The sequence below is a fragment of the Medicago sativa genome, chromosome 4, assembly GCF_051527215.1.
Source record: "Medicago sativa cultivar Bolivia chromosome 4, Bolivia_mono, whole genome shotgun sequence".
NCBI lineage: Eukaryota > Viridiplantae > Streptophyta > Magnoliopsida > Fabales > Fabaceae > Medicago > Medicago sativa.
In genome coordinates, this window is record NC_140752.1 from 97632343 (window position 1) to 97646991 (window position 14649).

The 14649-nt window shown below is 35.7% G+C and overlaps 1 protein-coding gene across 1 annotated transcript; it reads right to left on the minus strand.

The window, feature by feature from the left end:
- Positions 1–6914: 6914 nt before the first annotated feature.
- LOC146934380 (uncharacterized) lies at positions 6915–10323 on the minus strand. The gene is made up of 5 exons (XM_085707906.1): positions 8697–10323; positions 8342–8538; positions 8115–8233; positions 7560–7768; positions 6915–7330 (listed from the first exon to the last, which is right to left on the minus strand). Exons 1-5 carry the CDS (start codon positions 10321–10323, stop codon positions 6915–6917), a joined length of 2568 nt encoding a protein of 855 aa, XP_085564032.1.
- Positions 10324–14649: the final 4326 nt, after the last annotated feature.

A 14649-nucleotide genomic window follows, 5' to 3' on the forward strand; every position in this document is an offset into this window, starting at 1 on the left:
CACATAATATATTTTGATCGTATTTTTCTACTAATATATGAAGATAAATTATAGCACATAAGATCTTGTTGAATTTGTCTCGACGGTAATTTTTAAAATATCAAATTTTTATAATTTTTTCTAATATATTATTAAAGATATTTAATACCAAAATTTATTACTACTACATTTATATCAAAATATACTTATGCCACTTTGGCACTGTATGCACATGTTAAAGAATGTAATTGGCCTTATATTTTGTATGGAAAAGATAGATTAAGATACTACTTTAGAAAATTATCTCTATTATTGGTATGCGGAAGAAAAACTAAAATAATTTATAGAAACAATCAGTAAACAATAAATGGTGTCGTAGAAAGAAATATTATAACTCATTGGTATTGTAAGTAACGTATAAAAATGATAAAAAAAAAAAAAATTGAACATACTATGTACTAGAGCTATCAAAACGGGCTACCCGGCCCGCGTCGGGCCGGCCCATGACGGGCTCGGGCTTTTGCGGGCCGGGCCAAAAAGGCCCGGAAGATAAACGGGCTCAAAAAAAATTGTCCAAGCCCGGCCCTTTGCGGGCTACGGGCTTTCGGGCTAGCCCGGTTATTTAAAGTTTTTAATTAAAAAATTACACTAAAAAATACAAATCAATGCTAAACTTCACAAATTACCAATGTTAATTTGTTATGTGCCAAATATTACATTTTAAAGTAGACATTGTCAATGAATTACATTCAAATCGACAATAATACAATCAAATGAGTGACATAAAGTTCAACTTCAACATTCCAGGTGCACTGCAATTTCAATAATACAATTAAAAGAGCAAAATATGATACAAAATCAACACCACACTACCTTGATTAAAACTCATACAATCACATAAGACAATTCCTACCATGATAAATACACCCATCTTTGCTACTTAATACTTATCCACCTAAACTGGACTGAGTTAGCAAGTCCTTGTATTCAGCACCTAAGACACAAAACAGAAGTCACCCTCTCTGTTTGATTCTCATCACAGACGAGTTTGGCATTTTGTAAAAATGAAATACTCAATTTTTAGAGATGATAATAATGTACTAATTGTCAAAGAAAAAAATGCACTAGCTACAGCCAGCAGCAAGGCCTGCATAAAACATGTACCCAGGCCAGCAGAACATCACCAAAGATCTTCATTTTCCTGGTGCATGGGCTGGGCTGTAGAAAATTTAATATTAAAAAAATTATTATAAAATAAACGGGCTACCCTCGGCCCGGTCGGGCTAGCCCGCAACGGGCTCGGGCTAAAAAGGCCCGGTTTTAAACGGGCCAAAAATTTTATGACCAAGCCCTTCATTTTTCGGGCTTTTTCGGCCCGGCCCGTTTTGACAGCTCTACTATGTACTACCTCCGTCCCGGTATAATTGACCTATTTTGGTTTTTCACACAAATTAAGAAAAGTGTATAAATAAAGGGGAAAGTGGAATATATTGTATTGGGAATGATAAAAGTAGTATTATTTAGTGTTATATTGTATTGGGAATGATGAAAGTTGTATTGAAAATTGAAATGGGTCAGTTATTTTGGGACACTTTTTTTTAGAAAATGTGTCAGTTATTCCGGGACGGAGGGAGTATTTGTACAGGCCTGAAAGGCCCAGCTTAATTACTTCGTGGATCAACCCGCATGAAAGTGCACGTTCATGTCATCATTACAGTCCAATCGTGACATAAGGAATCAAGAGTGTCTAAGATGCTTACGTTTACATAAGGGACTACACAACACAAAAATATACTTCCAACATCAAGCTGTAAAATCGACTAGCTCGGTATCATGATTTGAGAAGCACTAACGTGCTACGCTGGCTTTAACATCAACTAAGTATCAAATAAGTGCTAAATTGTTCCACGTATCAAGGAGCTCGTTTAAACCATATACAAGCTCCCGCTTGTTTAGTATTTCGATTACCATAACAGACTGAAATTATCCAATAGGGATTCATATGATTAGTCACGACTGATCAAATCACTAATATGAAGAGTACACCTCGTACTCAGAAGGTGCGCCCTACCTGTTCATAAACGAATATATTGGTTATTAAATAATGTTGTTATAATACTCGTTGATATTTTCCTTTTTCCATGGTCTTGTTGACAAATATATCAAACCCATTGTTAATAAAAGGTACACCCTACCCGTGTTCAAAAGATACACCATGCCTGTTCATACAAATGCATGACATTTTTAACCACGAACTACATGTAATTGTGTTAATAGTGCATGCAGGTAAACCGTAAAAACTTTTGTCCCGTACTTGTGCCGAAAAGGTCTGTTTAAATAACATTTCTAATATTATATTAAAAGTGGGATTATAAGAGGAAAAATTCATCAGTCTCATTTGAGTTAGGCACACTTTGATTTTAACGATAAAAATTGATTAATTTCTTAAAATATTCTTATTATTAGTGGTTGGTGGAGTAGTTGATTGAGTAGGTATTCAAAAATTAAAGACGTATCAATGAGAAAAAAATAAACGCTTCATTGATAATATAAATAGATAAATAATACAAGACAAACAAAGTTCAATTAATTTTTTTTCCTAAATCAAGAGAGATTGATTTGATTATTAGGTTAGTTCATTATGTCATTTGTATGAATTTGCGATTCACCTTTCCAGAGTTTGTATTGCTTGCCATCAGTGGAGATGCGAGAACGTTATATTTTCTTCCCTTGACTCTTCATTGATAAATTACCGCAACCTGCTGCAATTTCTTATGTTATCACTTTTTATGCATTCCCACAAAAACAAAACCTTATTGCATACATTGTACAACATTTGTGATGTTTATATAATTCAATTGCCATTTTTCTACTTATAAGCATATTTAAAGTGTTGTAAGAATAACTTGCGTGGAACAATGATTCTCATTGAGGGTGAAGCTCCCATAAAGGTCGATGAATTGTGCTTTATGGCTGCTAAATTTATGAAAGGGTTATGCTAACAAGTGTCATAAAGGCATTGTTTAAGGAATCCATTGAAAGAAATTTTATCTTGAAAACACAAGTCAAACACATGTAATAGTAATAATTAAACAAGTTTCTTTGCAAAAATTACTACTTTTAGTTGCTTAAACAACAAAGACACTTGTTAGCATTTTCCTTTATGAAAACCATTAAGATGGTTTCCTTAGAGAAAGGGTGTTATAAATTCAATTTATCTTACATAGAATATATGTGAAATGTTTGGACAATTAGATCATGGTTCTTGAAACTAAAAACTCTTCGGTTGTTGTCATGGGTAAAAAAATATTTAAACCCAAATTTTTAAAATCAAATGCATTCTCAATTTCAAATTGGGAATATTGGAAACCAACTTTTTTGCTTGTGATTGCACCCAAATCTGACACTTCTATATCAATAGATGGAGCAACATCAAATAATAAATTTGATTGCTCAACAACTTTGCATGACAAAGTATTAATGGAAAGAGATTCATACACTTGTAAGGAGTTACATCTCCTCTGTCACGATTGCAACACGATTTGACATAACCTTTGAGGGTGCAATAAGAATTGTATGGTTTTTTTATATCATTTTTTTTCCTGTCGATTTAATGTATAAAATTACTAACAAAAGAGACAATAATAAAGATAATTTTCTATATGAACAGTAAACATACATGGCCTAAAACTTTAGAGCGATATTTACAGTAAATGACTAAGGTTTAGGCCATTGTACCTTTGTCTGGACAGTTGTATTGGAAGGACAATCATGGTTCTTTGATGACAATTGATGTCTGAAATCTGGCAAGTTAGACTTAAGATGTTCTAATAGATGTTTCAACGCGAAACACAGAAAACAGATGTTGTATACGATGTTTAGAACATTAAGCTAACCAACATAATAAAACAAAATAATTGACAAGAAAGAAAAGAGGCACAGAGAAATTGTTAACCCAGTTCGGTGCAACGTCACCTACTATGGGGACTACCAAGCCAGGAAGGAAATCCACTAGTGCAGTCCGTATTCAAAAGCTCTCAGCAAACCACGTTTGCACTTATGACCTAGGACCTACCCCAACAAGATTTCAACCTAGGAACTCCTAGATATGAGATTCCATCTCACTCCCTTACAACTGATCACAAACCCCTGTGATTCTCGAATTACAAACTCAATCAAAATGAAGTTACCTTCAAAATATAACAACATGCAACCATGCTTAAAAGCTTAGATGCAGTTCACAGACTACCTAACTCATTGCTTAAAAGCTTCTGAGTAGTGCACAATTTACAACTCAAAGTACAGTCCTAAACATGCATCAAGATGATACACGAAAGGCTCACAAACAAGTGACTCAAAACCTAGATAAACTCTATTTCTGAAAATGATGTCTTGAATTATTCTTCAGGTCTTGCAGCCTCCTTTAAATACTGAAGCAAAGCGCGTCATCAACTCAATCTGGCTTCAGAACAAACCGGTGATCCATTACTCAATCAACATGGTCGGATAAGGAAACTTCTAAAAAGTAGGCACATTAAAAGACACATTATGATCACCTTTAAAACACTTTCCTAAGTCATTACCATTCCCTTAGGAAATCACATCGTTCTGATCTTCTCATAACTGCACACGGTTTTGACCAACACATGCTGGTGTGGATTCCTTCAATCAAGCGAAAGCGTGCGTGAACATGGGCAAAGCACAGAACGTACAGACCAAGCCTGGATGTTGGAACATTGTGTTCCACATCCGATGTGAATATTTGTTTTAGGCAAAAGTGAAACCAACATACAAATATCCAACAATCTCCCCCTTTGGCAAATTTTTGGCTAAAACAAATTAAGTCCAATCCAATTAAAACAGAGAGATCACACACGCAACCTTTCCTTCAATCTTAAAAAAATATACCTTATAGAAAGGTTCACAAACTCAGATTATCAATAGATACCAAAATACAGTTCTTCAGTCTTCACACATAATCTTCAAGACATAGAAGAAGTATATTACACGTCTCAGATTCTGCTTCCAATATTTTCACACAACAATTAACACATGGAAATATGCAGACAAGAGAAACTAATAGGTATCATCATAGAGTATCAGAGTCTTGCAGCAGAGGACATGCAAGGAAAAATAAATTCCTGTAACATCCTAGACAGTCAACTGTCACAACACGCTACTCAGAGAAATATAAGAAAAATAAATTCCCAGACAATATTCAGTAGCTCAAACAGGATGTTCCCACATCCATAGGAACATTCAGGGACACAGAAGTTTACTCCCCCTAAAGGAGCACAAACAACATATCTATTACTCCATCTGAATACATGCATACTAGCAATTTTTTTTATCTAAACAAACAAAAAGAATCCAGAATCAAATGTCTCAACATCAGATGTCTCAACATCAGCAGACACATAGTAAGGATACATACAACATGAATATATCTACTCCCCTTTTTAGCCATAAAATATGCCAAATTAAGAGTTTGATAAAAGCATAAATTATAGCTAAGAATACCTGACACTTTGAACACTGGTTGCTATAATTCCTCATGAATGCAAATACCCAGCTTGCTCCTCAGCTTCTCAAATTGTTTGACATCCAAGGCTTTTGTGAAGATGTCAGCCAGTTGTTCTTCAGTTGTCACATGCTCCAGAGTTACTACCTTGTATTCAACAAGATCCCTAATAAAGTGATGCCGGATGTCAATGTGCTTTGTTCCGCTATGTTGTATAAGATTCTTGGAGATGTTGATAACACTTAAATTATCACAGTACAGTGTTAGAACATTCTGTTGAACATCATACTCTTCCAGCATTTGCGTCATCCAGACTAACTAAGAGCAGTTACTTCCTGCAGCAATATATTCTGCTTCTGCTGCTGATAGAGACACTGAATTTTGTTTCTTGTTGAACCAAGACACTAGATTATTCCCAAGAAAGAAACAACCTCCTGAAGTACTTTTTCTGTCATCTGCACTACCTGCCCAATCTGCATCACAATAACCAATCATCCTGGAATTGTCACTGTGAGAGTATAGAATTCCATAATCTGTGGTGCCGTTTATATACTTCAGAATTCTCTTAACTTGAACCAGATGACTCATTTTAGGCTCTGCTTGATATCTAGCACAAACCCCTACAACAAAAGTTATGTCAGGTCTGCTAGCTGTAAGATACATGAGGCTTCTAATCATGCTTCTGTACAAACTTTGATCAACAGCTACACCATTTTCATCTTTGGATAACTTTAAGTGAGTGGCTGCCGGTGTTCTCTTATGACTGTCATCGTCTAACCCAAACTTCTTTACAATATTCTTGGCATACTTGCTCTGGGAGATGAATATTGTATTTTCCATTTGCCTGATTTCAGTCCAAGAAAGTAGGTCAATTCTCCTACAAGACTCATCTCAAATTCAGACTGCATCTGATGAACAAAATGTTGAACCATTTGATTCGACATTCCTCCAAACACAATGTCATCAACATAGATCTGTGCTATCATGAGTCTTCCTTTGTCCTTCTTAACAAACAGGGTCTTGTATGTTCCTCCCTTCTTGTATCCTTGATGGGTCAGAAATTCTATGAGTCGTTCATACCAAGCCCTAGGGGCCTGTTTCAACCTATATAGTGCCTTCTTTAGCTTGTACACATGATCAGGAAAATTTGGATCAACAAATCCCTTTGGTTGCTCAACATAGACTTCTTCATGGAGGTACCCATTTAAAAAGGCACTCTTCACATCCATCTGAAACAATTTGAACTTTAGAATATAAGCCACTCCCAAGAGTAACCTTATGAATTCCAGTCTGGCAACAGGTGCAAATGTTTCATCAAAGTCTAATCCCTCTACTTGTGTATAACCTTGTGCTACCAGTCTTGCCTTGTTTCTGGTAACAGTACCATTTTCATCTGACTTTTTTTTTTGTAGATTCATTTTGTACCAATGACATTTATGTCATTTGGTCTTGGCACCAGATCCCATACTTCACTCCTTTTGAACTGGTTGAGTTCTTCTTGCATGGCTTCAATCCAGAAATCATCAGTGAGAGCTTCCTTCACATTTTTAGGTTCAAATTTGGACACAAAACAGGAGTTGGAGACAACATCATTAGATCTTCTGGTCCTGATTCCTTGATCTGGATCTTCAATAATGAGCTCTTGAGGATGATTCTTCTGAACTCTGATTGAAGGTCCTTTGCTTAATTCTGCATGCTCCAGCTCAGTATCTTCAGAGTAAGTCTCAGGTTTTTCAATAGTTTCAGGCATCACTTTCTCTTGAGCAGATGTTTCAGGATATGCTTCAACACCTAGTACAACTTCAAGCATTGGTTCTTTAACCACATCATCTACCACCACATTGATGGATTCCATAACAACTTGAGTTACGTTGTTAAACACTCTATGGGCTCTGCTGTTAGTAGAGTAACCCAAAAAAAAATCCCTCATCACTCTTTGGATCCATTTTTCTTCTGTAATCTCTTTCTGCTAGAATGCAACACTTGCTACCAAAGACATGGAAATATTTTACAGTAGGCTTTCTTTCCTTCCATAGCTCATACAAGGTAGTTGTAGTACCTGTTCTCAAAGTGACTCTGTTATGAACATGACAAGCTGTATTCATAGCTTCAGCCCAGAAATAAAGTGGAAGGTGTTTAGCATGTAGCATGACCCTGACTGATTCTTGTAGAGTCATGTTTTTCCTTTCCACCACTCCATTCTGTTGAGGTGTTATGGGAGATGAGAATTCATGCCTGATTCCTTCATCAGCACAAAATTCATGAAATCTGGAGTTTTCAAATTTTGTTCCATGATCACTTCTTATCCTGACAATACCTCTATTTTTCTCTCTTTGAAGTTGGATGCAAAGTTCCTTGAGTGATTCAAAGGTATCGGATTTCTCTCTGATAAAGTTCACCCAGGTGAACCTTGAAAAATCATCAACAACCACCAGAACCTACTTCTTTCCACCAAAACTAGCTACTTGCATGGGTCCTATTAAATCATTATGAAGAAGTTCAAGCGATTTTGTGGTTCCTTGATGTTCCAACCTAGGATGGGTCATTCGAGTCTGTTTACCAACTTGACATTCACCACAAATACTTCTATCAGTGATTTCCAGTTTGGGTATACCTTCTGATTGCTTCTAGAGAGATAGCTTTCTTTATCCCTTGCATATTCAAGTGACCTAGTTTTTGATGCCACAGTTTTACCTCTTCAGCTTTGCTCAGCATGCATGAGGATACGAGAGCCTGTTCTTGAGAGATCCATAAGTAACAGTTGTCCTTAGACCTAGTACCCTTCATACTCACCTTACCCTTTTCATATAAGATCTAGCACCCAGTTTTACTAAAATTTACACTTAGCCCCTGATCACATAATTGACTAATACTAATCAAGTTGGCTGCCAGCCCTTTGACCAACAAAACATTATTCAGTCTTGGTGGTCCTTCACTAACTAAGTCTCCAATCCCCATAATCTTTCCTTTAGCACCATCCCCAAATGTGACATAACTCTTGGCATAAGGTCTGACATTTCCTAGAAAGTTGTCCATCCCTGTCAGGTGACGAGAACACCCACTATCAAAGTACCAATCTTCACTAGAGGATGCTCTTAAGGAGGTATGTGCTATTAGTCTTAAGCATTTAGGTTTCCACTCCTTCTCGGCTCCTTTCAAGGTTGGACTAGGTTGATATTGTCTAGGTACACCATACAGATCATAACAGAAAGGTTTTTTATGACCCTGTCTGTGGCAAAAATGACACTTCCAAGAGAGATTCTCTTTACTGAGTCAGTTTTAGGATGTTGTACAAAATGTTCCAACTTTGGACCTCTATCAGTGATATTATCTGTTCTAATTGAAGCTACAAACTTAATTTTCTTAACTGGTTTTCCCTTCTTGGCCTTATGATAGTGTTCTAAAGCCTGAACATAACTACTGTTTTGTTGTTCCTGTTTCAGGTGTTCATGTGTAAAGCCTATGCCATTTGGTTTACCTATCATTTGACCTTCTAACATCCTATCTAGAACATCAGTTCCAGTGGTCATCATTCTAACTTGTTTAAGGACATTATCAAGTTGAGAATTAAGTAACATTACATCTTTGTTTAGACCAGAGATTTTAGACAGATGACCAATCCTCTCTTCCTGAAGATGATTAATGATTTCTTCCTGCTCTATCACATGCCTGGAAGTGCTTGCATCATGAATGTCTTGATAACCATAAGACACAGTTACTTTCTCATAGTTAGAATCTTCATCAGATTCAGACCCGGATTCTACTATCTGAGTCATAGCACTGACACATTTAGCAGCATCACTATCAACATCCCCATTTGTTCCCTCATCATCAGACCAAGACACAATCATTCCCTTCTTCTGCTTCTTGAGAAAAGTTGCACATTCAGTTCTGATGTGACCATAATCTTCACACTCATGATATTGTACTCCTTTGTAACGGTTATTCTTTTCCTCATTTCTGTCATACCTTTGATTACCTTGTTGCCTTTCAGTGTTCCATCTGATGTTCTGCCCATTGCCTCTAGGTCTGTTGTTTACCTGTTTGAGAATCTTGTTAAACTGTCTTCCTAGCATCACCAGGTCTTCTGACAGATTCTCATCCTCTACACCCTCTTCCAATCCTTCATCATTAGCTGTGTTTGCTGTAAAAGCAATGCCTTTTCCCTTCTTCTCAGACCTGTTATCAACAAGTTCAAAGTTTTGAAGAGAACCTATGAGCTCTTCCACCTGTATGTAGGACACGTCTTGAGCTTCCTCAATGGCTGTGACCTTCATGTCAAATCTCTTTGGCAGAGATCTGAGAATTTTTCTTACCAATTTTTCATCTGACAATTTTTCTCCAAGAGAATCAAACGAATTGGCAATGTCAAGAACATTCATGTAGTAGTCCTGTAAAGTCTCATCCTCTTGCATTCTCAGACTTTCAAATTTGGTCGTCAGGAGTTGAATCCTTGAGTTTTTTACCTTGGAGGTACCTTCATGAGCTGTTTTAAGGATGTGCCAAGCATCTTTGGCAACATCACATTTTTTGACAAGTCTGAACATATTCTTGTCCACTCCATTGAAAAGAGCATTTAGAGCTTTAGAGTTGGCAAGAGACAATTCATCTTTAAGTAAGGTCCACTCATCTTCTGGCTTCAAAACCGTGGTTTTGTTGCCATCTTTGTCAAGAACAACTGGATGTTCCCAACCTTTCATCACAGCCTTCCAAGTCTTGCTGTCAATAAACTTGAGATAGGCACTCATACGTGACTTCCAGTAGTCATAATTTGTTTCGTCCAGCAACGGTGGTCTGTTAACAAAACCTCCATCCTTCTTCATATTGCCAGAATAGATCTCCTCTGGATCTCACCCAATAACAGGCAGGGTGCCTGCTCTGATGCTAATTGAAATCTGGCAAGTTAGACTTAAAATGTTCTAATAGATGTTTCAACACGAAACACAGAAAACAGATGTTGTATACGATGTTTAGAACATTAAGCTAACCAACATAATAAAACAAAATAACAGACAAGAAAGAAAAGAGGCACAGAGAAATTGTTAACCCAGTTTGGTGCAACGTCACCTACTCTGGAGGCTACCAAGCCAGGAAGGAAATCCACTAGTGCAGTCCCTATTCAAAAGCTCTCAACAAACCATGTTTGCACTTATGACCTAGGACCTACCCCAACAAGATTTCAACCTAGGAACTCCTAGATCTGAGATCTCATCTCACTCCCTTACAACTGATCACAAACCCCTGTGATTCTCGAATTACAAACTCAATCAAAATGAAGTTACCTTCAAAACATAACAACATGCAACCATGCTTAAAAGCTTAGATGCAGTTCACAGACTACCTAACTCCTTGCTTAAAAGCTTCAGAGTAGTGCACAATTTACAACTCAAAGTACGGTCCTGAACATGCATCAAGATGATACACGAAAGGCTCACAAACAAGTGACTCAAAACCTAGATAAACTTTATTTCTGAAAATGATGTCTTGAATGATTCTTCAGGTCTTGCAACCTCCTTTAAATACTGAAGCAAAGCGCGTCATCAACTCAATCTGGCTTCAGAACAAACCGGTGATCCGTTACTCAATCAACATGGCCGGATAAGGAAACTCCTAAAAAGTAGGCACATTAAAAGACACATTATGGTCACCTTTAAAACACTTATGTCATTACCATTCCCTTAGGAAATCACATCGTTCTGATCTTCTCATAACTGCACACGGTTTTGACCAACACATGCTGGTGTGGATTCCTTCAATCAAGCGAACGCGTGCGTGAACATGAGCAAAGCACAGAACGTACAGACCAAGCCTAGATGTTGGAACATTGTGTTCCACATCCGAAGTGAATATTTGTTTTAGGTAAAAGTGAAGCCAACATACAAATATCCAACAATGTCCTTTAATGGAAAATTCTAAGACTTGCCCTTTGGTGGCCATTTATGCCACGTGCCATGCCGGTTGTTCACCTTCTGATGTGCATGCTCCTGTGCCACAGACCATGTTGGTTGTCCACCTTGGTCTGCCTTCTTATTGTGCCACATACCCCGTTGGTTGTTCACCTTGGTATGTGTCCTTCTCTGTCGTTGACTACTTAAACAATCTTTCTCGTGGGTCTGTTCGATCTCATGCCACAACCTCGTAGACTTCTTTTAGGAGGAGCTATTTGAAACTTATCGTTGGTTTGACTCTGAGTCTGACCCCATCCAATAACACTTATAAAATCCACAAATTGAGAATGATGCTAATTTGGTCAATGACCTTTATAATTGTTAAAAAAGTATTGGCTAAAATGCACTTTTGGCCCCCTATGTTTGGCTCCGTAGCAATTTTGGCCCCCTATTAAAAAAAAACAACTTTTCAGCCCCCACTTTTCACCCCCTTTTGCAACTCAGTGACCCCCCTTGATTTTGACTCAGTCAAACCCTACGTGTCGCCTCACTTAAGTGAGTTGGACGCCACGTAAGCAATTTTTAAATTTAAAATAGAGGATAAAGCCATGTGGGTATTTTATGAATTAAAAAAATAAAAAAATAAAAGGAAAGAGGAAGGGGCACGTGATCTTCAACCCTTCTCTCTTCCATCTCATCAAACCCAGACAAAAATTGAGCTTCAAGATATCTCTCATAATCTCTCTACCTCTTCCCTCTGTCTCTTTTAAACAACGACTACCTCCCTCCACACAAACCCAAAACCCACCACAACTTTCTATCTCTAATTCCAAATTTTGACCACCACACACTATATCTAACCCCAAATCATCACGTTCAAACCACCACACGAGATCAACATCATGCAAACCAGATCTGGAAAGTGTGTAACACTACTCAAAACAATCAAACCCAGATTCGGTAATGGTAGTTTGTGATGAACAATCAAACCCAAATTTTATGAAGGTGAGACTATGGTGTCGAGGTGGGTTTCAGTGGCGACAACAGTACTATCTCCGGTGATCTTCAACACTCCGGCGTCGGCGAAACAGGTGTATGGACCTCAGAAGCCTGCAAAGGAATAGTTGGAATACCTTGAGTTGAGATCGAAATGAGTTTTCCTATGTTTGATTTTTTTTAGGTTTGTTGATTTTTTGTAGATTTGTTGAAATTGTTGTTGGTTATCTTGTGAGCGTAAAGGCTATAATTTTAAGGTTATATTTTGAGTTTTGTGAATTTGTGTTGGTGATTTGAGTTGCATTTGTTTCTTGGGCAGCTGTGTTTGTGCTTGTTTTTCTCCCACTCTTGAACACTTTGCTTGTGCTCGGATGTAGCTATTTTTATTCATCGGTTTGTTTTGTTGTTGCAAAAAATATTATGCAAATGTATTGTTCATCATTTAGCTAAATTAACTTCATCTTCCAATGATACTATTTTGTTGAATTGATGTTGATGAAGGTGCTGAGTTTGGATGGAAGATGATGAATGGTGTTGGTGATGAATCATGTGTTCCTTCTTTTTCCATTTTTTTTTAATTAAAGATATTCCTTTTTTATTTTTTTATTTCTTTTATTTATTTATTTAATCATGTAAATAATTAGTTGGCTTTTTTTTTTAAAATTTTAATTTCAATAAATGCCACGTGGTGTCCATCTAAGGGCCACATGGGTTTTGACCGAGTCAAAATCAAAGGGGGTCACTGAGTTGCAAAAGGGGGTGAAGTTGGGGGCTGGAAAATTGTTTTTTTTAATAGAGGGTCAAAATTGCTACGGGGCCGAACATAAGGGGCAAAAAGTGCATTTTAACCAAAAATATTATCAATAATACTCTTTATTATTAATCAAATCGACGTGGTTGAGTAAATCGATATTACACACAAACAATCTTCTAAAAAAAGATACAATGAAAAGTTGAAAAAAAATGTCCATTATAATGATTTCCTTATTAGAATTACCGCTCAATATTTTATAAAAACACCCAAATATATAACTTTTTCTTTACGGAAAAAAGAAATGCATGCACAATGGCCAACTAGTTTACTTATTTCTAAAGAAAAAAGTTTCCTTATTTAGTTAGTTTTTATTTTTATTTTTTATGAAGACTTATTTATTTAGTTTAATTCATATCTATATAATATAAATTTACGACCTGTTTCATGTCCCTTTATGGAGATGTTTTTCTCTTCCCATTGCATTGACATGTGGCACTTTTGATAAACTAATTTCTCTTCATATTATATTGACATGTGGCACTCTTAGGAAAACAAGCATCCTCAAGCATTTGGATTTCAATAACCTTCCATATAGCATCCTCAAGCATTTGGATTTCAATAACTTTCCATATTTATATTTGTAACCATATATATCATTTATATTATAATTTAATGCAATATTAATATTAATATTAATAATAATTTTTTTCTAATACAAAATATTATTGTAACATTGACCGATTGATACCCTATCAGATTTTTTTTTTGTCAATCCATGATTTTTTTTTTACACGGTAATGAAATTAATAAAATGAACTAACTTTTGTTCTTCTTTTCATGATGATAATGTACTAATACTATTGTGAGACAATTTTAATCATATATTTTATAATTGATATCAAAGAATTTTTTTTTATTTTTTATAAATTAAAGAACGAAATTTTAACGAGATTGTTTTATATAATATCATATTTCAATTATATTATACTTTATTTTGTTAGAATTATAATATATTTAAATATGCATAAAAAATCTATATATGAAATATTTCGTTCTAAGCACTGTCAACCCTCCTCAAGTTATTTTGCTGACATGTCAATTCAATAGAGCATACCATTAAGAATTACAAAAATCATCATAAAGTCAGTGCTAATAAAATGCAAATAGCAATAATTAAATGGCAATAATTCTCTTAAAAAAATATTAAATGGCAACCATAATTTATTTCACTGATTTTAAATATAAGGTTGTACCTTGACCAATATATATATATATATATATATATATATATATATATATATATATATATATATATATATATATATATATATATATATATATATATAATGTTGTACTACACAATTGTACCGCACACATTTGTACTGCACATAAGCCTATATAAGGTACATACACCCCTTTAGTTTGTTGCCATTGCTGTTAGTTGTTACTATTTTTATGGTTATGTTTCAATATCATTAATTTTATAATTTTAATTGTTAAATTCAACGATT